The sequence below is a fragment of the Rhinatrema bivittatum genome, chromosome 3 (genome assembly GCF_901001135.1).
Source record: "Rhinatrema bivittatum chromosome 3, aRhiBiv1.1, whole genome shotgun sequence".
Taxonomy (NCBI): domain Eukaryota; kingdom Metazoa; phylum Chordata; class Amphibia; order Gymnophiona; family Rhinatrematidae; genus Rhinatrema; species Rhinatrema bivittatum.
In genome coordinates, this window is record NC_042617.1 from 254,722,966 (window position 1) to 254,749,392 (window position 26,427).

A 26,427-nucleotide genomic window follows, 5' to 3' on the forward strand; every position below is an offset into this window, starting at 1 on the left:
TTTAATCAGACAAGCGGTTTCACAGGCTTTGAGGAACCAGCTTTCAGTACCGACGTGTATGTTGATGCCAATGCTTACAGCATCGATGCCGGCAAATCTGCCGATGCTGGTGGTACCACCGATGCCGGGGTCGATCTTGACACCAACAGGAGGAGAATTGATGTCGACACCCAGAATTATTACGGCATCGACTTCGATCTATGCACAGATACCATCCACTTCATCGGTGCCGATGACCATGTTACCGCCATCGACAGTGTCGATGCCGAGAAGACCATTCTCCACACTAGCATCAATGCCACCTATTATTTCATCGATGGAACCATCGACAGAGGAGACTAAGCCTCAAGATCTAGCTCTCCTCCAACGTCTCCTACAAAAATATCATAAAGTCATCAATACAATACCACAAAAACCCACGGAACAAGTTCCTCCATCAATATATATCGATGACCCATTACCTGGACCATCAGGTATTCACCAGCCACCCAGGTCAACCCCAAAGACTCCCTACAAAGATGATGATGAAGATACTTGGGATGATCAAGGGACGGACGCCTCTTCTGAGGACTTTATGTAAGACCTTTCGCCTCCAGAATCAAGAAAAAGGTCCCCACCAGAGGACTTATCTTTTTCCAGTTATATCCAAGACATGGCGGACACAATACCTTTCAAACTTTCATCAGAACAAGATTCTAGGCAACACACACTAGAAGTTCTGCAGTTTGTGGACCCGCCCAAACAAGTATTGGCGATTCCCATCCATGATGTGCTCTTAGATCTGCAGCACCGTATTTGGGAGCACCCATGTACTGTTTCTGCAGTGAACAAACGTGTGGACACAACCTACCTAGTACAATCAGCACCAGGATTTCAGAAAACACAACTACCACACCAGTCTGTGGTAGTAGAATCTGCCCAGAAAAAATCAAAGCGTGTCCGTCCACACTCCAACTCCTCCTGGGAAAGATCATCGCTTCCTCGACTCCCTTGGCAGGAAAATTTACCAAGGTGCAATCCTAACTTCCAGAATCAATGCCTATCAGCTGTATATGACACAGTATCAGAGAGATCTCTGGAAACAAATGGAAGAATTCACAAATTCTCTACCTGCACAATTTCAGGAAGCAGCACAGGCCACAGTCACCAAAGGCCTAGAAGCAGGGAAGCATGAGGTAAGAGCGGCTTATGACAATTTTGACACTGCCTCAAGAACAGCAGCAGCAGGAATCACTGCATGCGGGTGGGCGTGGTTAAAAGCCTCAGACCTCAGGCCTGAGGTACAGGAAAAGCTGGTAGACTTACCATGTCTCGGAGACAATTTGTTTGGAGAAAAGGTCCAGGATGCTGTTCAACAGCTTAAGGACCACACAGAGACCCTACGACAATTGTCCCAACTACCATAGGAGACATCAACACAGCCCTCTCGGCGCCTTCCTCGCAGGGACCCTAGGCGTTCTTATTACAGACCAAGGAGGTACTACACCCAACCTGCTAGAACCAGGCCTTCTAGGCCTCAGCAACGTTCACAATCTAGACAGCCCAGAACAACCCGCACTCAACCTCCTCCACAGACTGGTCCAGCAGCGGGTTTTTGAAGATTAGACCAGAGAACAGACCCACCTCCTGAATCCCCGACCAGACCTGCCAGTAGGGGGCAGACTATTCTATTTCCACTCAAATTGGGCAAATATAACAGACCAATAGGTACTCTCCATAGTGTCTCGAGGCTACAAACTAAATTTCCTCTCAATTCCCCCAGAATTTCCACCAACTTCCTGCCCACAACAAAATTCTCAACTAATTCAATTACAAATAGAATTATCCACCCTTCTGAGAGCCAGGGCCATACAACCAGTGCCCCGGACACAGCAGGGCAGAGGATTCTACTCCAGATATTTCCTCATTCCAAAGAAAACCGGAGGCCTACGTCCCATCCTAGACCTCAGAAATCTCAACAAATTTCTAAAAAAGGAGAAATTCAGGATGATTTCTCTAGACACCATGCTCCCACTTCTGCAAACAGGAGATTGGCTTTGTTCTCTGGATATTCAAGACGCTTACACTCACATTCCAATATTCCCTCCTCATCGCAAGTACCTGCGCTTCATGGTAGGCCATCAACATTTCCAATACAGAGTTCTACCATTCGGACTAGCCTCCGCTCCCAGAGTATTTACAAAATGTCTAGCAGTATTAGCAGCACACTTACACAAGGAAAGTGTCCATGTGTTCCCATATCTGGACGACTGGCTCATCAGAAGTCAATCTCAACAGGGAGCTCTTACGTCTCTAAATCGGACAATTGCTCTCCTTCACTCCATGGGTTTTCTCATCAACTATCAAAAATCCCACCTTACTCCGTCTCACCTACTTCAATTCATAGGAGCAGACTTGAACACAACACTATCAAGGGCTTTTCTACCTGACAATCAAGCAGAGACACTTTCCCTTCTAGCAAAGTCCATTTACTCAAAGAAACAAGCGACAGCTCATCAGTTTCTAACTTTATTAGGCCACATGGCCTCCACAGTTCACGTCACTCCTACGGCACGATTAGCCATGAGAGTAACTCAATGGACTTTAAGGTCACAATGGATTCAAGCCATTCAACCACTGCATTCTCCAATTCAAGTGACCCACCAACTAAGATCATCTCTACTTTGGTGGGCGAACAGGGACAATTTGTGCAAGGGCCTACCCTTCCAACAACCAGTCCCACAGATAACTTTAACCACAGATGCATCCACGTTGGGTTGGGGAGCTCACATAGACAATCTCCAAACCCAAGGCACTTGGACAAAACTCGAAGCAACGTTTCAAATAAACTTCCTGGAACTTTGAGCTATATGTTATGCACTGCATGCGTTCAAGGACTGCCTTTCCCACAAGACAGTTTTGATACAAACGGCCAACACAGTTGCTATGTGGTACATCAACAAACAGGGAGGCACGGGCTCGTATCTCCTTTGTCAAGAAGCCACACAGATTTGGGCCTGGGCCCTAACACTCAATATTTCTCCGGGCCACTTATCTGGCTGGCATTCAAAATGTACTAGCGGATCGACTCAGTCGTCAATTCCAACCACACGAATGGTCTCTGGATCCCTCGGTAGCGACCAGGATCTTTTAATGTTGGGGTCAACCGACAATAGACCTCTTTGCATCACATCTGAATCATAAAGTGGACAAATTCTGTTCTTTACAAAGACAGAAGAACTAACCAGCCAAGGACGCCTTTGCTCGCCCTTGGAACTCAGGCCTACTATACGCGTATCTTCCGATACCGCTCATAACAAAAACTCTAGTGAAACTACAACACGACAAGGGGTCCATGATATTCATAGCCCCGTATTGGCCTCGACAAGTATGGTTTCCCACACTTCTAGACCTCTCAGTCAGGGATCCCATTCGTCTGGGAGTAGCTCCCACTCTCATAACTCAGGATCAGGGTCGGTTGCGCCATCCTAACCTTCAATCCCTATCTCTGACAGCATGGATGTTGAAAACTTGATATTACAACCACTCAATCTTTCAACCCATATATCTCAAGTGCTTATAGCTTCACGTAAACCTTCCAAACGAAAGAACTACGCTTCCAAATGGAAGAGATTTACTTTGTGGTGCAAGCAAAACAACGTCGATATTTTCACTTGCCCTACAACTTCTTTACTAGACTACTTGTACCATCTTTCAGAATCTGGTCTCCAGACATCTGTACGGGTACATTTAAGTGCAATTTCTGCTTACCATAACAAGATAGCAGGTGCACCAATCTCTACTCAACCTCTCGTCAACAGGTTTATGAGAGGGTTAACTCAACTCATTCAAATTATTTTCCAGTCTGGATTACTGCAACTCCCTTTTGATTGGCCTTCCTAAATCTTCTTTGAGACCCCTACAGCTCCTTCAGAATGCTGCAGCCAGAGTACTAACAGGTAAAAGAAAAACCGATCACATTACACCTGTTCTCAATCAATTACAATGGCTCCCTATTGAAAAAAGAGTAGAATTCAAAGTTCTCTCTATTCTTCACAATGCTATATACAAAGCCGATTACTCCACCTTTGATGACATCATTCACTTACATTGCTCTCAACGAACAACAAGAACGACTAGTAAAATCCAACTTGTGATTCCCTCACTCCCACAGGCCAAATTATCCTCCACCAGAAACAGAGCCCTTTCCATTATTGGCCCTAAACTTTGGAATTCATTACCTCATTTCCTCACCAATCAAGAAAACTTAAAATCATTCAAAAAAAGACCTAAAATCCTGGCTACTCAGCCAATCTTTTAAAGACTGCACTCAATGAACTTATAGTACATTAACATAGCCTGCTATCTTTCAAAATCTCCTTCAATCAATCTCCCTGTTTCATGATGCAGATGTCCTCTGTTTTTCATTGTTCCCAGATATCTCTGTTCACCTACTCAGGGTTTCCACCCTGTGTTATCCTGTTATACTCATTCTCCTTGTTATGTCTTTGCTCATCATTGTTAATTTTTGATATTTTTAAATTTCAAACATCGTTCAATGTAACACGTTGTTCTGTATGTAAACCGGAGTGAAGGCAACTCTGCTATACCTCGGTATATAAAAAAATGCTAAATAAATAAATAAACTCAAACCACCAATTAGACCTCCAGTCACAATGGGATCTAAATTTGGTATTATCAAGGCTCATGCGTTCTCCTTTCGAACCCATAGATTCCTGTGATCTTGAATTTCTCACATGGAAGACTATCTTCCTCATAGCCATTACATCAGCTAGAAGGGTAAATGAGTTACAAGCACTTGTCACGTACTCACCCTATACAAATGTTCTACATGACAGAGTAGTCCTCCATACACATCCAAAATTCCTTCCCAAGGTAGTTACGGAATTCCACTTGAACCAATCCATAGTTTTACCCACATTCTTTCCAAGGCCTCATTCTCATCAAGGAGAAAGGGCCTTACATACCTTGGATTGTAAGCATGCACTATCTTTTTACTTAAACCGCACTGCAGTCCACAGGAAATCCAATCAACTCTGTTTCCTATGACCCAAACAAACCGGGTAAAGCAGTGGGAAAACATACTCTATCCAACTGGCTAGCAGATTGCATACAATTTTGTTATGAAAAGGCAGGCCTTCCTCTCCAAGGGCGAGTAAAAGCACGTTCAGTAAGAGCAATGTCATCCTCAGTAGCACACTATCGCTCAGTACCGATTCTTGACATTTGTAAAGCAGCAACATGGAGTTCTCTTCACACCTTTGCAGCTCATTACTGTTTGGATAAACAAGGACGACAAGATTCAACCTATGGACAATCTGTATTAAAGAACTTGTTTCCAATTTAATTCCAACTCCTACAACCAACCTGCTGTGATCTTCGGCTGCCTCATTTTCAACAACAATACTTCAGTGTTGCTTCACTACGAAATGACTCAGCCTATAGCTTGCTAATCACCCATATGTGAGGACTAGCATCCTGCTTGTCCTGGGATAAAGCAAAATTGCTTACCTTGTAATAGGTGTTATCCCAGGACAGCAGGATGTAGTCCTCATAGAACCCACCCGCCACCCCGCGGAGTTGGGTCTAATACCTTTTATTATTATTATTTTATTTTTGCTAAAGCTCATTGCTACATAAGAGACTGAAGAGAGACACCTGTGGCAGAGAATATCATGGCATGCTGGGCATGCTCAGTGGCCTCACTGGGCCAGTCAAACGTTTCTAGAAACTTTGACAGAAAGTTTTCCCGCACTAGGGCTCCGTTGCTGACGTCACCCATATGTGAGGACTACATCCTGCTGTCCTGGGATAACACCTATTACAAGGTAAGCAATTTTGCTTTTTAGAAGATATGATGTCTTCAAATAAAAAACCCACAAGCAAGCATTCCTCTGCTAGAGACAACTGGACTGAAATGTTGCCTAAATGTCAGGAAAACTCCAGGCAGAAAAAGAGTCATCTAATGTAGGAATTGTTGAAAAACCTACAGAATTGGAATTCCTGCCACGAGACCATACAGGCTGAGAGTTCTTTATTACACAAGTTCTGACTAATTGATATGAAATAAATACAGAAGACTGTTTGGTGTTTTGTTTTTCTTTGAATTTTTTTCTTTTTGTATTCTTTGTGTGAATGTATGTTCTTTCTTTTCTTTTTGTCTATATACATATGTATGTATATTTTTAATTGTTTTTTTTCCACAGTATGTATAATTATAAGAGAGAAGTTTATAAAGGAGGAAAAATATTTGAAGAAAAGTTATAGTTCCATAAGTTTATTTAAATTATTTAGGCTATTTCAAATGTTTGTGTGTTTGATTAGTCCCAGATGAGTGCATTCCTAGTTTGCCTGATTTTGCAACAATAACTTTGGGATTGGACCAATGACTAGGGCAGAGCTTTCCAAACTTTTCATGTTGGTGACACACTTTTTAGACAAACATAATTTCACGACACGGTAATTCAGTCTACTAGTAAACCAGAGGTTAAAGGTTAAACGAACGAAACATATTTCGACAATTTATGTATGTTTCCTTAAATATATACATAAATAAAATGTTTCACGACACAACCTATCATGAAAACCTTAAATTTATATTAAAAATATATATTCCAAGATTCATGTTATTGTTATAATTTATGAGAAACAATAATAAAACAAATTGTCTGTCCCCCACACACTCCTCTCTCTCCTCCCCCCAGCACATGTCTGGCCCCCACACACTCATATCTCTCCCCCTCAAGCACATGTCTGTCCCCCCAGCACGTTTGCCCCCCACTCACTCATCTCTCTCCCCCCAGCACATGTCTGGCCCCCACACTCATGTACCTCGTCTTTTTGATTGTTGCCAGTTAAGTGCTTCACTCCCTTCCATGATCACCAGACACTGCTGCTTGCAGTCAGTACTCCTCATGGCCAGGCCTCATCGGCAGCAGCAGCCAATGCAAGGATGGCTGGGCTCGTTCCACCCACCAAGCCCCCCAAAAAAACGCGATTGACAGCAAAAATCACCCAATAATAAGCAACCCATAAACTGAAAAAAAAAAGTGAATCTCTAGAAAAAAAAAAGCCCAAACTCGCATCAGAGTTGACCGGGCTTGCGCGACACACCTGCACACTGCAGGCGACACACTAACGTGTCCCGACACACAGTTTGGAAAGCTCTGGACTAGGGGATTTGGGGGGGTGTTGGGAGTTTGGGAAGGAGAAAGATATATTTAATGCTGATATTTGTTTATGGTAAATATTAATTATAGTAACTATATATCATATTTTTTGGGTAACATTGAGAACATTGTCAATGACAAGACTCCAGATAATTATTGCCTAGGTAAAAATTTAGGGGTAGATTTTCAGAGCCCTGCTCGCCTAAATCCGCCCAAAACCGGGCGGATTTAGGCGAGCAGGGCCCTGCGCGCCGGGAAGCCTATTTTACATAGGCCTCCCGGCGCGCGCAGAGCCCCGGGACTCGCGTAAGTCCCGGGGTTCTCGGAGGGGGGCGTGTCGGGGGCGTGTCGGGGGGCGGGCCCGGTCGTCGCGGCGTTCCGGGGGCGTGTCGGCAGCGTTTTGGGGGCGGGTACGGGGCGTGGCTACGGCCCGGGGGCGTGGCCGCGCCCTCCGTCCCCGCCCCCAGGTCGCGGCCCGGCGCGCAGCAGGCCCGCTGGCGCGCGGGGATTTACGTCTCCCTCCGGGAGGCGTAAATCCCCCGACAAAGGTAAGGGGGGGGTGTAGACAGGGCCGGGCGGGTGGGTTAGGTAGGGGAAGGGAGGGGAAGGTGAGGGGAGGGCAAAGGAAAGTTCCCTCCGAGGCCGCTCCGATTTCGGCGCGGCCTTGGAGGGAACGGGGGGAGGCAGCGCGGCTCGGCGCGCGCAGGCTATACAAAATCGATAGCCTTGCGCGCGCCGATCCAGGATTTTAGTGGATACGCGCGGCTCCGCGCGTATCTACTAAAATCCAGCGTACTTTTGCTTGAGTCTGATGCGCAAGCAAAAGTAGGCTGATCGCGCTTCTTTTAAAATCTACCCCTTAGCACTTATTTTTGAACAAGCTAAATTCTGATTGGTCAAATGAATAGTCCTAGGGTAATACCATAGGAATGTATCAGATTGAAGTCCCCAGTCAAAAGGAAAAAAATTCTAAAAGCTCTTAATAGACAAAAGGCCATGATTGCTATGTTTCAAGAAACCCATTTAAATGAGAGAGAATATGCTAAACTTAAAAGGGATTGGGGGGTAGTTATTCTGCTTCTTCGGGGACCAAAAAGGCAGGTGCGACCATCCTGTTCCACAAATCAATTCCTTTAGAAGTTGAGAAGGTAATTAAGGATGCTTCTGGGAGATATATTATTGTAATTAGGAAATGTTTTGGAGAAAAGCTGATATTGTATGGTGTTTATATTCCTAATAATTACAAATTTTTTTCTAATTTATTGGAACAAGCAACTTTAAAAGAAGATATTCCATTGGTGATGGGAGGGGATTTTAACTGTGTAGCAGACCAGACAATGGATAGATTAAGTTAAACACATTCAAATGGTATCAATGATAGTAAAGGTATTCCATTTTTATGTGAAAACTTACAAATGGTCAATACTTGAGTTCTACATCCTTCGAAAGAGATTTTACATATCTTTCTAGGGCACACACGATGCAGTCTAAAATAGATTACATTTTTGTTTCCACAGTTTTATTTTCCAGAATGACTAATGCTGAAATTGGCCTTTAGCTATCTGTGATCATGCTCCAATGTTGATTGATCTATCATGCAGAGATTAAAAAAAAAAATTTTGGAGACTTCCCTATTATCTTCATTCAGATCCAGTCTTTAAGGACTTTTTAGTTACCAAATGGAAAGAATTTGTAGAATTTAATGCAGCACATACTGCAGATCCTATTCTATTCTGGGAAACTGGTAAAGCAGTAATGCGAGGGGAAATTATTGCCTTTATAGATAGATAAAAACATAGTGATAAAAAGATTTTGGATTTGGAAAAACAATTACATAAGACTAAGGGCAATTTAGCAAATAATCCTAAGGACAAAGGAGGAATTTATAGCAATTCAAACTACCATGAATTCTTTATTGCAGCAAAGAGCACGGTCTTCACTGTTATATTATAAGCATAAATTATATAGATTTGGTAAAAAGTCTGGTCTCGTCTAATTAGGGGGCAAAGAAATATTAAATATATAACAAAAATTAAAGATAAAGATGGGGTACCTCATCACTCCTGTAAAGAAATAAGTAATGTGCTGCGTAATTTTTATCATAAGAACATAAGAAAATGCCATGCTGGGTCAGACCAAGGGTCCATCAAGCCCAGCATCCTGTTTCCAACAGTGGCCAATCCAGGCCACAAGAACCTGGCAAGTACCCAAAAACTAAGTCTATTCCATGTAACCATTGCTAATGGCAGTGGCTATTCTCACAGGACAAGCAGGATGGTTGTCCTCACAAATGGGTGACATCGAGGATGGAGCCCAACCACGGAAAACTTCTGTCAAAGTTTCAGGAACTTTGACTGGCCCCTACTGGGCATGCCTAGCATGGCACTAACCCTGCAGCCAGCAGGGGTCTCCCTTCAGTCTTCTTTTTTCCGCGCAGCAGTAGCCACGAGGTAGAAGAGCTCTTAACCATGTTCCTGACAGGAATTTGGAATTCGTTATTCTGAAGAAAATTTGCCCCTCAGGGGTCTCCCTTCTTCAAATTTTTGGTCCGCGGAACTTCGGTGAGTTTTTGCGGTCGTTTGGTCGACTTACGTCGAGTTTGGCCCTCGAGGCCTGTTGGCAGTCGATAGTCCCGCGGCTAAATTTTTGGCCCAAGGCGTCGGGGTTCCATCTGTGTCCGGACTGTACCCGAACTATGTCAATCACGGACCCCCACAGAGTCTGTGTTTTGTGTTTAGGAAGTGAGCATGATGTCCTGACTTGCACCAAATGTGCCCTAATGACACCAAAAGGTCGCAAAGCCAGAATGGAGAAGATGGGGCTCCTCTTCCATGCTCGCACCCCAACGCCATCGATTGCATCGACGTCATCGGAACCGGCACCGTCGAGGTCTCATCATCATCGACAGCCCTCCGGTGACCGTCCGCCATCGATGTCTTCACGGCCATCGACTCCCGTCCCTTCCCCTGATGCTCGAGGGGATCGGAAGGAGAAACATCGCCATCGACGTCATAAGTCTCGGCCCGTCGAGGAATCAACGTCATCGACCTCCGCACCGGCCGAGCCACCGCCAAAAAATTCTAGAGCAGAAGCGGCACCGTCCACTCCTGTCTCGCAGACACCGAGGCAACCCTCACCCCCTCGGGGTTTGGGAGCCGCGATTCCACCGGTGACGGTGGTCCCTCCGGCTCAGCCTCAGCCTCCCTCTCCCGTCGAGCCGGGTCTTGTTACCCCAGGTCTCCGGGCAGAACTGGACCGGCTGGTCCAGGAGGCCATCGACAAGGCAATGCTACGGTTCCAGCCTCCTTCGGCACCGACTCCGGCACCGACGGAACCGGTCACCGACCCGATTCCAGCAGCGCTGGCACTGCTGCTCGCCCGTATGGAAGCGCTTACTAAAGCCCTTCCACCGGTACTACCCGGGTCACCGATGTCATCGGATGGAGAAACACCGTATCGGATTCCCCCTTTGGTGCCTTGTCGTCCCTCGCCACCGAGATTCAGCAAATCGTTGCTGAACTAAAGGATCATCATGAGACACTAAAACAGCTCTCATCTATCCCTCCTGACTTGCCTCCTAAACAGCCATCTAGGAAAGACTCCAAAAAGTCTTTCTTCAGGCAACGAAAGTATTATCCCCCATCAGCTAAGGCTAGGCCAGCGAGATCTTATCTTAAAACTCAACCTCGCCAGACTCGTAAACCAAAGCCTACAGCAGCTCCACAACCTGGCCCTGCTGCTGGTTTTTGACGTTTGCCTGGAGAGCACTTGCCAAACCCCTCTTCCAGCCATTCCAGTGGGAGGTCGTTTGTGCCACTTTCTGGAAAGGTGGCATTACATCACCACCGATCAGTGGGTGATAACAATAATTGCACGAGGTTACCATCTCAACTTCCTGACTCTTCCTTCCGACTCCCCACCTCTACAGGCGTGGAGTCACACAGATCATTCTGTTCTTTTAGAGCAGGAAGTTTCTCTTCTCCTACAGTCACACGCTATAGAACCCATTCCGCCCTTACAACAAGGCCTAGGGTTCTATTCCAGGTACTTCTTGATCCCAAAAAAGTCAGGGGGACTTCGTCTGATCCTCGACCTCCGGGCCCTCAACAAGTACCTTTGCAAGGAGAAATTCAAGATGGTAACCCTGGGCTCGCTTCTTCCTCTGCTGCAGAGAGGGGACTGGCTATGCTCTCTAGACCTGAAAGACGCATATACCCACATTGCAATCACGCAATCTCATCGCAAATACCTGCGTTTTCTAGTAGGCCGAAATCACTACCAATATCGAGTGCTACCTTTCGGCCTGGCATCCGCGCCACGGGTCTTCACCAAATGCCTTGTGGTGGTTTCAGGGTTCCTCAGGAAGGAAGGTGTCCACGTCTACCCCTACCTGGACGATTGGTTAGTCAGGGTCCCAACCCAGCAGATTGCTCGGTCCTCCCTGACCCTAACCATTCAAACTTTGCTATCTCTAGGGTTTCTTGTCAATTACGAGAAATCCTACTTAGTCCCATGTCAAATCTTATCCTTCATTGGGGCAGACTTGGACACCTTACAGGCAAAAGCCTTCCTTCCTCATCAACGAGCTCAAGCCCTTGTGTCCCTAGCTTGCCAGCTGCAGTCTCAACACACAGCAACAGCTCGCCAATTCCTAGTTCTACTGGGACACATGGCTTCCTCAGTTCATGTGACTCCCATGGCTCGTCTGGCCATGAGAGTCGCACAATGGACTCTACGATCACAATGGACCCAAGCTGTTCAGCCTCTGTCCTCCATTGTTCGCATCACAAACATGCTCCGTCTATCTCTTGCCTGGTGGGCGAATCAGTGCAACCTCCTACAGGGCTTGCCTTTTCTTCCACCAGATCCCCAATTAATCCTCACCACCGACGCTTCCAACATCGGTTGGGGAGCCCATGTAAACAATCTGCAAACTCAAAGACTCTGGTCACTAGAGGAAGCCAAACACCAGATCAGTTTCCTGGAGCTGCGAGCCATTCGCTATGCTCTCAGGACTTTTCAAACTTGCCTGTCAAACCATGCAATTTTAATTCAGACAGACAACCAGGTGGCTATGTGGTACATAAACAAGCAGGGAGGCACAGGCTCCTTCCTTTTGTGTCAGGAAGCTGCGCAGATTTGGGCAGAAGTCCTCTCCCACTCCATGTACCTCAGGGCCACCTACCCGCCGGGAGTAGACAATGTATTGGCAGACCAGCTAAGCCGTGTCTTCCAACCACACGAGTGGTCACTCAATCCTCTGGTAGCGACCTCTCTGTTTCACAAGTGGGGTTCTCCCCACATAGACCTCTTTGCGTCCCCTCAGAACCACAAAGTGGACAATTATTGCTCTCTCATTCGGAGCCAGCACTCTCGACCGAGAGATGCGTTCTCCCTCAAGTGGACAACCGGTCTGCTCTATGCATTCCCTCCACTTCCTCTTGTGTCAAAGACTCTCGTGAAGCTGCGTCAGGACAAGGGAACTATGATCCTGATAGCACCGCACTGGCCCCGCCAAGTGTGGTTTCCCATACTCCAGGATCTCTCCATCCGCAGGCACATTCCTCTGGGAAAGGACCCACATCTGCTCACTCAAAACGACGGATGCCTCCTCCATCCCAACCTCCAAGCCTTGTCCCTGACGGCATGGATGTTGAAAGGTTATTCCTTCAGCCATTTAACCTTTCAGATTCAGTTTCTCGTGTCCTGATAGCTTCACGAAAGCCTTCCACAAGAAAATCGTACTCCTACAAATGGAAAAGGTACACATCATGGTGCACTTCTCAGTCCCTTGATCCCCTTTCCTGTCCAATCTCTAGCTTCTTGGACTATTTATGGCATCTATCGGAATCAGGCCTAAAGACCTCTTCCATAAGAATGCATGTCAGTGCGGTAGCCGCCTTCCATAAAGGTATAGGGGGTGTTCCTATATCAGTACAACCCCTTGTAACACGCTTTCTTAAAGGCTTGCTCCATTTGATGCCACCTTTTCGTCCTCCGGCCCCATCTTGGGACCTTAATCTGGTTCTTGGTCGCCTTATGAAGCCACCTTTCGAACCTCTGCACTCCTGTGACCTAAAATATCTCACATGGAAAGTGTTATTCCTTTTGGCTATCACTTCAGCTCGCAGGGTTAGTGAATTACAGGCCCTAGTCACCTATCCGCCTTACACTAAACTCCTGCAGGACCGGGCAGTACTCCGCACTCACCCTAAATTTTTACCTAAGGTAGTTTCGGAGTTTCACATCAATCAATCCATCATACTACCTATCTTTTTTCCCAGGCCCCACTCCAACTCCGGGGAACAGACTCTGCATACCCTAGACTGTAAACGGGCTCTAGCCTTTTACCTAGACCGTACAGTTTCTCACAGGAAGAGCACTCAATTATTCGTCTCTTTCCATCCTAACAAGTTGGGACAACCTGTGGGTAAGCAGGCTCTTTCCTCCTGGTTGGCGGACTGCATTTCCTTTTGCTATCAGCAAGCTGGCATTCCTTTCCAAGACCGTGTCAAAGCACACTCTGTGAGGGCCATGGCGACTTCAGTAGCACACCTTCGATCAGTGCCGCTTCCTGACATCTGCAAGGCTGCCACCTGGAGTTCACTCCATGCATTTGCAGCCCACTATTGTTTGGAAAAAGCTGGAAGACAAGATTCCATCTTCGGCCAATCTGTCTTGCGTAACCTTTTTCCAACATGATGTACCAACACCCTTCCACCTTCCCGGTAGGGTGCGGATGCCCGTCCCCAAATTCCACCCCAGTTGTTGTGCCTGTTGCACACCGTTGGGTACATTTGGTGTAGGTCAGGACATCCTCAGCTCGGTACTCACCCATTTGTGAGGACAACCATCCTGCTTGTCCTGTGAGAAAGCAAATGTTGCTTACCTGATGTAACAGGTGTTCTCACAGGACAGCAGGATGTTAGTCCTCACGAAACCCGCCCGCCACCCCGTGGTGTTGGGTTCATTTTTCTTTTATCTTTCGGCACTGCCTGTAGCTTTGAAACAAGACTGAAGGGAGACCCCTGCTGGCTGCAGGGTTAGTGCCGTGCTGGGCATGCCCAGTAGGGGCCAGTCAAAGTTCCTGAAACTTTGACAGAAGTTTTCCGTGGTTGGGCTCCATCCTCGATGTCACCCATTTGTGAGGACTAACATCCTGCTGTCCTGTGAGAACACCTGTTACATCAGGTAAGCAACATTTGCTTTCTCTAAGTGAACTTAATAGCAGGTAATGGACTTCTCCTCCAAGAACTTATCCAGTCCTTTTTTAAACACAGCTATACTAACTGCACTAACCACATTCTCTGGCAACAAATTCCAGAGTTTAATTGTGCGTTGAGTAAAAAAGAACTTTCTCCGATTAGTTTTAAATGTGCCCCATGCTAACTTCATGGAGTGCCCCCTAGTCTTTCTACTATCCGAAAGAGTAAATAACCGATTCACATCTACCCGTTCTAGACCTCTCATGATTTTAAACACCTCTATCATATCCCCCCTCAGTCGTCTCTTCTCCAAGCTGAAAAGTCCTAACCTCTTTAGTCTTTCCTCAAAGGGGAGTTGTTCCATTCCCCTTATCATTTTGGTAGCCCTTCTCTGTACCTTCTCCATCGCAATTATATCTTTTTTGAGATGCGGCGACCAGAATTGTACACAGTATTCAAGGTGCGGTCTCACCATGGAGCGATACAGAGGCACTATGACATTTTCCGTTTTATTCACCATTCCTTTTCCAATAATTCCCAACATTCTGTTTGCTTTTTTGACTGCTGCAGCACACTGCACCGACGATGTCAATGTGTTATCCACTATGACACCTAGATCTTTCTTGGGTTGTAGCACCTAATATGGAACCCAACATTTTGTAATTATAGCATGGGTTATTTTTCCCTATATGCATCACCTTGCATTAAATTTCATCTGCCATTTGGATGCCCAATTTTCCAGTCTCACAAGGTCTTCCTGCAATTTATCACAATCTGCTTGTGATGTAACTACTCTGAACAATTTTGTGTCATCTGCAAATTTGATTATCTCACTCGTCGTATTTCTTTCCAATCATTTATTGAACAGTAAGGGTCCCAATATAGATCCCTGAGGCACTCCACTGTCCACTCCCTTCCACTGAGAAAATTGCCCATTTAATCCTACTCTCTGTTTCCTGTCTTTTAGCCAGTTTGCAATCCATGAAAGGACATTGCCACCTATCCCATGACTTTTTACTTTTCCTAGAAGCCTCTCATGAGGAACTTTGTCAAACGCCTTCTGAAAATCCAAGTATACTATATCTACCGGTTCACCTTTATCCACATGTTTATTAACTCCTTCAAAAAAGTGTGAGGCTAGACTTGCCCTGGGTAAAGCCATGCTGACTTTGTTCCATTAAACCATGTCTTTCTATATGTTCTGTGATTTTGATGTTTAGAACACTTTCCACTATTTTTCCTGGCACTGAAGTCAGGCTAACCAGTCTGTAGTTTCCCGGATCGCCCCTGGAGCCCTTTTTAAATATTGGGGTTACATTTGCTATCCTCCAGTCTTCAGGTACAATGGATGATTTTAATGATAAGTTACAAATTTTTACTAATAGGTCTGAAATTTCATTTTTTAGTTCCTTCAGAACTCTGGGGTGTATACCATCTGGTCCAGGTGATTTCCTACTCTTCAGTTTGTCAATCAGGCCTACCACATCTTCTAGGTTCACCGTGATTTGATTCAGTCCATCTGAATCATTACCCATGAAAACCTTCTCCATTACGGGTACCTCCCCAACATCCTCTTCAGTAAACACCGAAGTAAAGAAATCATTTAATCTTTCCGCGATGGCCTTATCTTCTCTAAGTGCCCCTTTAACTCCTCGATCATCTAACGGTCCAACTGACTCCCTCACAGGCTTTCTGCTTCGGATATATTTATTTATTTATTTATTTATTTATTTATTTATTTTGTATACCGACATTCGATCGAAATATCACATCGGTTTCCAGGTAACAGGTTGAATAGGGCGAGAACTGCCCTATTTTACATTGTAACAAGATAACAATTAATTAAATATTTAATATAAGAATATTTAATATAAGAATAATTAAGAATATTTAATATAAGAATATTAATATAAGAATATTTAAAGTTTTTACTGTGAGTTTTTGCCTCTACAGCCAACTTCTTTTCAAATTCTCTCTTAGCCTGTCTTATAGGATCCTATAGGATGCCCGGAAGCATCCTATAGGATGCCCGGAAGCATCCTATAGGATGCTTCCGGGCAATTATATGAGGAGACACCGCCAAAAATCTGGCGGGTGTAGGAGATTTCAACCGCTTTTGAATTGTAGCGGATATCTCCCTGAGAAATAAATATTGGCGGGAGACACCATAAGTTAATCTCAACTTTTGAAATACTATCTGGGCAAGAAGGATGTCAGTATGCTCCCGGTGAAATAAATACCGACGGGAGATACCTGAAGAAAATTAGCGCTCCTGATGAAGCAGCAGCGAAACATCGGCCGGGTGTCGAGGCTATTCTATTTTCTTGTCCTTTGACATAGGAAATAATTTCTTGGACTGCGTTAAAAAATATTTACAAATTGCTCTGGATTTATAAATTTTATTGAAAATACCTTGAAAAATTCAAAAAATAACCAAAAAATTAAAACAAAGTACAGTATAAAATAATGTATTTAAGGCAGTAAAAAATAGTATATTTAAGGTTGACTGTAAATGATGAGAAGTCCGGACAACCCCTGTCGAAAAATTCCAGGGACTTGTCGCCAGGCTTGCCGATACGGTCAGTCTTATTTCAAAAAATTTAAAAAAACATTTTTCTTTGAACAAATTTTTTTGAATATAACCTTTAGAGCACAGCCTAGTGATATTTGTTTTTTCTTTTTCCTTGTTTGTTTGGTGATTAAATTTAACTTGCCAATGTTTATGCTTTATCCTATTTTCTTCTGTTGGATCCTTCTTCCAATTTTTGAATGAAGATCTTTTGGCTAAAATAGCTTCTTTCACCTCCCCTTTTAACCATCCCGGTAATCGTTTTGCCTTCTTTCCACCTTTCTTAATGTGTGGAATACATCTGGACTGTGCTTCTAGAATGGTATTTTTTAACAATGACAACGCCTGTTGGACATTTTTTACTTTTGTAGCTGCTCCTTTCAGTTTTTTTCAAACAATTTTTCTCATTTTATCAAAGTTTCCCTTTTGAAAGTTTAGCACGAGAGCCTTGGATTTGCACACTGTTCCTTTTCCAGTCATTAAATCAAATTTGATCATATTATGATCACTATTGCCAAGCGGCCCCACCACCGTTACCTCTCTCACCAAGTCCTGTGCTCCACTGAGAATTAGATCTAAAATTGCTCCCTCTCTCGTCGGTTCCTGAACCAATTGCTCCATAAAGCTATCATTTATTCCATCCAGGAACGTTATCTCTCTAGTGTGTCCCGATGATACATTTACCTAGTCTATATTGGGGTAATTGAAGTCTCCCATTATTACTGCACTACCAATTTGGTTAGCTTCCCTAATTTCTCTTAGCATTTCACTGTCCATCTCACCATCTTGACCAGGTGGACGGTAGTATACCCCTATCACTGTAGTCTTCCCTGACACACAAGGGATTTCTACCCATAAAGATTCAATTTTGTATTTAGTCTCAAGCAGGATGTTTATCCTGTTGAACTCTATGCCATCCCGGACATAAAGCGCCACACCTCCTCCCGAGTGCTCCTCTCTGTCATTGCGATATAATTTGTACCCCGGTATAGCACTGTCCCATTGGTTATCCTCTTTCCACCATGTCTCTGAGATGCCAATTAAGTCTATGTCATCATTTACTGCTATACATTCTAATTCTCCCATCTTACTTCTTAGACTTCTGGCATTAGCATACAAACATTTCAAAGTTTGTTTTTTGTTTGTATTTTTATTCTGCTTTTTAATTGATAGGGATAAGTTAGAATTTTTTAGCTCAGGTGAGTTTTTAGTTACAGGCACTTGGACTACTTCTCTAATTATTGGAACCTCACTGTCGGGATGCCCTAATTCTAATGCCTCATTAGTATCCTTTAAAGATACCTCTCTCCGAACCATCAGAAATTATATTCCTCAGAATTGGATAATATAGAATCTAGAGAGCAATTTTAAAAAAAAGATCTCTCACTCAAATTACAGCAAGAGAATTACAAAATTTAAATGTTTCTTTCACTATACATGAAATGCAATTTGCAATTAGCGAGCTTAAAAACTTTAAATTCCCAGATGTCTTTAGTGTTGAACTTTATAAGGTGTTAGGTAAATTTATAATGCCTTCTCTTATGAATGCATTTAATAAAGCAGTATTAATTGGTAGGTTGCCTGAATCACACTAATTCCAAAACCTAAAAAAAGACCCTGAACAGCCAAGCTCTTATCACCCCATTTCTCTTCTTGATCAAGATGTTAAATTGAAAGCAAAGATTATTACGAATATATTTAAACAAATTATACCCTTGCTTGTATCTGAAAATCAGGTTGGATTTGTCCAGGGTAGACATTCAGTGATGAATATAAGGAAAGTTCTGGTGGCTATAGGATCTTCGCAGACAACCAAAAGTAAAAATTTGCTGATTAGCATAGATGCCGAAAAGGCTTTTAAGAGTCTCATGGAACTACTTGACATGTGCACTGGACAAATTTGGTATATCAGGTCAAATAATGGACAGAATTAAAATACTTTCTAATAATCCCAAGGCTGCAATTCTAGTAAATGGTTTAATAGAGGAATTCCCTATGTCTGGAGGAACAAGGCAAGGTTTTCCACGTATTCCTTTGCTTTTTATTTTAATTTTAGAACCCTTGGTGAGGAAATTGCTTAGTTCAATTGAGTTTCAAGGTATTCTTATAGGTAAGGAGATTAAATTGACTCTTTTTCAAGTTGATATGCTTTTATTTATTTCTAACCCTAAAAATTATCTTCAAGTGGTTATGACAATATTGAAGAACTTTGACAAATTTTCTGGTTTTAAAGTAAATATAGATAATCAATTGCTGTGGATTTAACTGGACACTGGAAAAAGGATGGAGAAATTATTTTCCATTTCAGTGGGCTAAAGGATATATTAAATATTTTGGAGTTAACATTTCAAATGACTTGGGAGCAATTTATGGTCTTAATATTCATCCTGCTATTATGAACTTGAACACTTTTAACAAATTGGCAAAATCTGTGGGTATCACTGATAGGGCGAATACTGCTAATTAAAATGGTGGTGTTACCTAAATGGTTTTATGTTACGATTGGTATTATTGATATACAAAGAATTAATAAAGCTGTATCTAAGTTTATTTGAAAAGGAAAAAAATGTAGGCTTCCAATGAAAACTTTAATATTGCCTATCTGTTCCTAATATCAGAAAATATAGCATGTCTGAGACCTGCTAGAGATTGGATTTTGGGAACATCAATAATATAGTGCCACAAATATTGAATGTCAAATAGTCCTTTTTCTCTTATCTATGTTATACATGCAAAAGTCAAATATTTTCCGGATTTAATTTAAAAAAAAATTTAAGTCTGTCAGGCTTGGTTTTCAGCACAGAAAATATTGGTACTACTTCCTATCTATTCAGTTTTCTTGCCTGTACAAGGTAATGCTGAATTTCAACCAGGCCTTTCTAACAAAATATTTAGTAAATGGAAAAAGCATGGACTGATATGCTAATGGACAAATTATTTGTACATTTCAAGATCTGAAAAGTAAACTTGGTTTACTTTTGGGGGGGGGGTTTGCCTTTCTGCAGGTTAGACATTTAAATTCAATTTTGGGGATTAACAAAAATGCTCCATTGTTTGAAAGGATTGACAGTTTCTACAGTTTATAAGATATTTAATCAGTAAATGCTTTGGATAAACATGCAGTTAAGTGGAAGGTAGATTCAGGTACTGAGGAAGTGGCCCATACTTTAGACTGGGGATTTTCATAAATTAAAATTTTGACTGAGAATATAGCCTTGAGAGAGACAATTTAAGATGATGCACAGAAGATATATATATATATATATCACCTATTCAAGCATTTAAATCAGGCTTAATTTTGATAAATGCCCCAAATGTTTAATAAATAAGGATAATTATATCAATTGTATTGGGATGTGTACTAAGATAGATGTTTTGGGTCCACAGTATGCATGAGTTAAGTACCATTGTTAAGTTTACACTCATTGAATCATTACAACTCTGTATATTGAGAATACCAGAGAAACATTTTCCTAAGGAAAAATGATAATGTTTTCCTTCAGAAATGTCTTCTAATAGCTAGGAAATGCATATTGTGCAAATGGCAATGATACAGAACCTAATCAAACAATGTGGAGAATTCAACTACATCAGATGATGGTAATGGAACATTTGCCTGGACAAGATGGTGAACCACAGAACTGAGAAAAATTTCTGAAATTATGGCAATCCTATATTAAGTCTACCAGCCAAAACTCGCAATATGATCTTTTAATAGTTATCCAATGAAAAATAATTTTTTTTATTTAAATCATTAATAGTGAGTTTATATTTAAATAGACTAAACTTTCTAAATTCTTATTTATGATAATGATTAGCATTTACATTATTAAGAATTGACAAAAAATCTGAGATGTTACCCTTTTATTTCTTTTTGGAGAATAGGGGTGGGGTACAGGAGGGAAAGGGAATTTTAGTTTTATAGTTTTTATATTAATGCTTTTACTATTTTTTGAAATAAAACTTAAGGGAGGGAACAATTTAGTTTAGATTAATTGTATAACTGTTATTAATTTTCTTTTTCTAATTGGAATAAATATTTATACTTTGTTATATTTATCCACTTCCAGCAGGGGATCTATTTTGCCCTTAAGTGTAGTGTGAACTATAGACTGAATCAAATCTTGAAGTGTGTAAATTTATGACAGTAATACACATTTTTTTTCTATTCATTTTGAGCACAGTGACCAACTATGCTATTTCTCATAAAAGTTGCCATTGTTTCAACAGATATGTGGTGGAGATAAGCCTTATATTGCACCTTCAGACCTAGAACGAAAGCATCAGGATCTGAAGGAGTCTTCTATCAAGCAGTTCCGATCTGTGAAAAAGATGGGAGGAGAGGAGTTCTGCCGTCGCTATCAGAACCAGTTGGAAGCAGAGATAGAAGAAATCTATGCAAACTTTTTAAAGCACAATGATGGCAAAAACATCTTCTATGCTGCTCGTACCCCTGCTACGCTATTTGCTGTTATGTTTGCCATGTACATAATCTCAGGGCTGACTGGTTTCATTGGCCTGAACTCAATAGCTTCCCTGTGTAACCTCATAATGGGGGTAGCACTATTATCCTTCTGTACATGGGCATATGTCAAATATTCAGGGGAGTTCAGAGAAATTGGAACAATCATTGATCAAGTAGCTGAAACACTATGGGAACAGGTTGGTATCCTTCAAATGTTTTTTTTCCCTCACTTCTCCTGTACTTTTCTTAAACCTTATTTGTTTTTGAATCAGAACCTCTTTGTGGATGACAGAGGTAAAAATATGAAGGCTAGCAGATGACTCACTATGGTCCAACTCTGAGTTCCATATGAGAGAATTGAGTTTAGGAACAATATGAGCCAGTTCTGGGAGCCTCAGCAGTAAGTTGTGTGCTGTACGTAATGGTTACCGATCAAGGCAACATTTGAATGGAGAGGTTTTATTTTCTTGACATTTGAATAGAGAAGGGTACATGTATGTTGCTGCTACCTGGAAACAGGGGTATGAAAGAGATGCAAATGGTGCATAAATGACACTGTGCAATTGGCCTAGGGCGCTCCTACATCCCTTCTGCCTCTAAGCCTTCACAAGTTGAAATTTTCACAGGTTGGCCTAACTTCACCTAAGTTGGGGCCACTTTGGTTTTTTAAGGGATGCCCACAAGAATGAAGTTATGGAAGTGATATGTTTACTCTAGTGATGGTGGCAAAGCTAATAAGGGCTATGAAAAATATGTAAGAGCATTTTGCCAATTTTAGAGATCTGCTATATAATGAAAATTTTCTCCATGAACAAGCAATACAGCCCCACAAGTGAGTGATGTCATCCAAAAGCACCAAATCGGAGCCAGCTGGCTCCAAGTTCAGGCAAAAAGACTTCTGAGCATGTGTGGGAGTTCCTGCGCTGCTGTCATCGCTTGCATCCCTGTCCTTCTTTTTTTTTTTTGTTCACTTTATGAATAGTCTGTTTGTTCTCTCTGTGGTCGCTGCATAATTTTTCATACTTTTTTCAGTATGTTATTTGTTATTTTTCTTCATAATTTCTTAGAAAAACTTTTTTTTTTCACTTTCTCTTCTTGTGGCCATGTTGGAGGAATCAAAGCAGTCAAGAAAGCTTTTAAACTCTATACAAAATGCCACTATAATATGGCCAACAGGGACATCCACAATCTTTGAGATGCTTGGATCCTGACCATGACATATCCAACTGTGGCCTTTGTGGAAAAATATCCCCCAGGGCCCACTCCCTTAGGGACATGAAGTTGAGGAATTCACTATTGTTGTCATCGGTAAAGGAAGGTCAGGTTTGAATGAAAACATGAACTTCAAAACCTAAGGATGAGAATTTGCCTTCCCACCAAGCAATAAAAAGAAGCAAATCTCCTTCTCTCGAGAGATTGGCACCAAACACTGCACAGAAGACAAAAAGATGGCACCAAAGCAACAAAAGTACGCTTCAGCACCAAACATGGCACAAAACAATATGCTGGTAAATATTACCACTCTGAAAAGAGAATGGCACAATCGTGCTATGGAGCTATGTTTGTGCCACTTTTGACAATGCGATTGGATGTCTCATTCAGCGCCAAGAGTCCTCAGCACCAAAGATAAAGAATAACTCAGGCATGAATTTTTTTCACCAGGCTTCAGATGTCACCTACTATACTGCTGCCAGAGTCAGATTCCTCCTGAAGAAAAACACAGGACCAGATACCATTTCCTCCATTGCCAGAGTATCTCCTCCTTCCAAAAGCTATGGTCTGACTTTGTCATATATGATGGAGATGCCATCAACTTCAACAGGACACGGTGACCAACCTGTATTGGAGAGATTAGCTATAGAAATGCAGCCTGTTACCTATATTAGAACACCTTACCAAAAGCAAAAGAAAGTTAGTTTTCTTCTTTTCATATCATTGGAAAGCAAGACTTCTCACAAGGGGGTAGATCTTAAAAACATTCGTGCGCGCGTACGCTGGATTTTATAAGATACACGCGTATCTTATAAAATCCGGGGTCGGCACGCGCGAGGGGGGTGCACATTTGTGCAACCTGCGCGCGCCGAGCCCAGCGCACGCTGCCTGTTCCCTCCGAGGCCGCTCCGATTTCGGAGCGGCCTCAGAGGGAACTTTCCTTCACCCACTCCCCCGGCCCTATCTAAACCCCCCCCCCCCCCTTACCTTTGTTGGCAGATTTACGACTGCTGGTGCGCCATCACCCGACCTGGGGGCTGGTCCAGAGGCCTCGACCAGGCCAGCGCCACGCCCCCGGGCCTGCCCCCGAAACGCCGCATCATGCCCCCGAAACGCTGTGTCATTCCGAAACGCCCCTTTTACGAAGCCCCGGGACTTACGTGCGTCCCGGGGCTCTGCACGCGCCGGCGGCCTATGCAAAATAGGCGCGTGAGGGCCCTGCGCGCGTAAATCCAGCCGGATTTACGCGCACAGGGCATTTAAAATCTGCCCCAAGTGGTACTATCTCAATCAGAGCTCTTATGATTCCTCTGATCAGGGCTCCATGGTTCACTCTTCTGAATTGCCATTCAAATCATCACTGGAGCTAGCCAGAAGTTTACTACCACCTAAGGATGGCTCCAAGCTGCATTTTTACAGAAAAAATCTAAATCTATTCCATTTAATTTGCAAAAAGATGCTTTTGAAGTGAAAGAATATCGAGACATCCTGAAATTTATTCAGCCACCAAAACAGACAAAACTGTTCCAATTTACAAAGCTGTATTGGAAATCCAGACTAAGATGTGGAAAATACTTTTTTCCATTCAACCTGTGGAAAAAAAAAAAACATAGACCTAAAATGCAGAGTACAGAATTGCTCAGGCCATACCAAGGTGCAGCTGCCCCAGGATTCCTTAATGTAGTCTGAAGACAGTAAAGTAATCCAAAACAATTTCTAGCTCCCCTCTGCGAAAGATCTGAGATACTACAGGCAAAAGAATATTCCAAGCAGCAATTTTACAATCCAGGATTGGGTCCCATTGTAACCGTCTCTAAAAGTCAGTAAGGAGGTCCAGACAACTGATCCGTAAAGATAGACTTTTATTGCCAGCAAGATGCAGCTAAGACAAAGGCTTAGTACAACTGCATGCCCCTCCCCTCCAGGAGCAGACTCTTATGCACTTTACAGTTCTTATCTTTTACACATGCGTTCTAAGCATTGCTGAGCAAGCATATTCCGGCTGAAGGGGCTACTGACCCCCTCCCTAGACACCCTGGAACTTTCGTGAAACTTCTCCCATGTTCTGCAGGAGAGGCTGCTGGGACTTGCAGTTCTGGAAAGGAATTCGCGAGTCTGCAGTAATGCAGCCCATCACATAATACATCCATTGTTCTAATCTAGGTTACAGCAGTGAAAGCTTATCAGAGAATAAGAACAGCGAAGCCAAAACAATGAAAATGTGCAATGTGCTGACAGAGAGTTTCTCAATGTCCTAATTACAGCTGTATTGCAGACTGTAAGTAAACCCGTCATGAAGCAGGGAATTCTGGTACATGAAGTCCTTTGTCAGGTTGAAGCGTTCAGACCCCCTTCATTCCCCCCTTTGATACTTATCATTCTTTATGAAAAGTATCACACCATCACAACGCAGCTGTGGAGCTGAAAGAAACAGAAACAAGAAAAATTAGCAATTTGAGTTCTCAGGGGGCCCTAATTTCCCAAACAGTCCGTTGGTTTCTTCACGGGTTTGAGACGGATGGGCCCTAATGGCTCCACCCCCCTTTGTAGCCCGAACTTGTCATGTATGGGAAGATGGCCCAGGATAAAACATGAGGATGGTTAAACAGGTTCTATAGGTTCAGAGGAATACATGTACAGTGACAGGAGCTGCGTGGCTGTTTTGCGTTCCGCAATGTCCTTCATCACCCGACGAAGGCAGTTTGAGCAAGAAAGGAATAATTCAGGGTCCTAAAAGACAAAACAGAATTAAACTGGCTGGGATAACAAACAAGCTCTTAAATCCTCCGATCATGGAAAACCAACCACGGAATCCATTGGTCCAGTCCCAAGCACTATTCCATTGCTGGACAGGGACGTGTGCCATCTTGACCATGCGATCAGTGATGTCTTGGATAACCTTGTTTTGGTCATCTACCTGTAAACAACAATTGGAGAGGTTAAATGTTCCACAAACCCTCCTTCCTGGGCCAGAGGGTAATCTAAAACCAATCTATTCTGGTACAATGCAGTCATAATTTTGGTATTTTGTTTTGCCCAGAGTTTAAGAGCGAAAGCAGTCGTTGGTGATGAGCTCCAGGACTGCCTGAAGCCTGATTGTTCAGTTGTTTTCCCTCTATAATGCTCCATGCACTTGAATTGTAAGAAAGGCATATTTAGAGTCTGTATAGATATTTACAGTTTTCCTTCTGCCAACTGCAGAGCTCGAGTAAGGGCAATTAGTTCAGCTTTTTGTGCAGATGTTCCTGGGGGAAGAGGTTGAGCCTCAATGATTTCATCTTCGGATACAACAGCATATCCAGCAGAACGTATCTCATGAATGATTTGGCTGCTCCCATCAGTGAATAAAGTCCAAGCTCCTTGCCAGGAGTGATCCCTCAGGTCTGGTCTACTGGAATGTATTGTAGTCATGACTTCTTCACAATCATGGGCAACTGGTTCAGGTGCCGGCATAAGAGTGGCCGGGTTCAAGTTTTTGCTGTCTTGTATTTGAAGTTCAGGTGTTTCACACAGTAAGGCTTAATACTTGACGAGACGTGAATTAGTCATCCATTTTGGTCCATGAGTCTCTAGTAATCCTTGAATAGTATGAGGAGTTGTTACTTGTAAAGTCTGTCCAAATGTTAGCTTAACAGCTTCGGGTATCAGTAAGCATGCAGCAGCAATGCTTTGAAGGCAACCAGGCCATCCTTTTGCAACATTGTCCTTTCCTTTTGACAGATATGCAACAGGTCGTTCCTATGATTCAAAAGTTTGAGTCAATACCCCAATGGCCATTCCTTTCTTTTCATCGACGAACAGATGAAA

At 43.0% G+C, this 26,427-nt stretch overlaps 1 protein-coding gene across 1 annotated transcript in view; it reads left to right on the forward strand.

Moving 5' to 3' along the window:
• Positions 1 to 26,427, forward strand: part of ATL2 (atlastin GTPase 2) — a 476,945-nt gene that overhangs the window by 423,413 nt on the left and 27,105 nt on the right. The window contains 1 exon segment of the mRNA XM_029594487.1: positions 21,174 to 21,605. Coding sequence (XP_029450347.1) covers positions 21,174 to 21,605 — 432 coding nt within the window.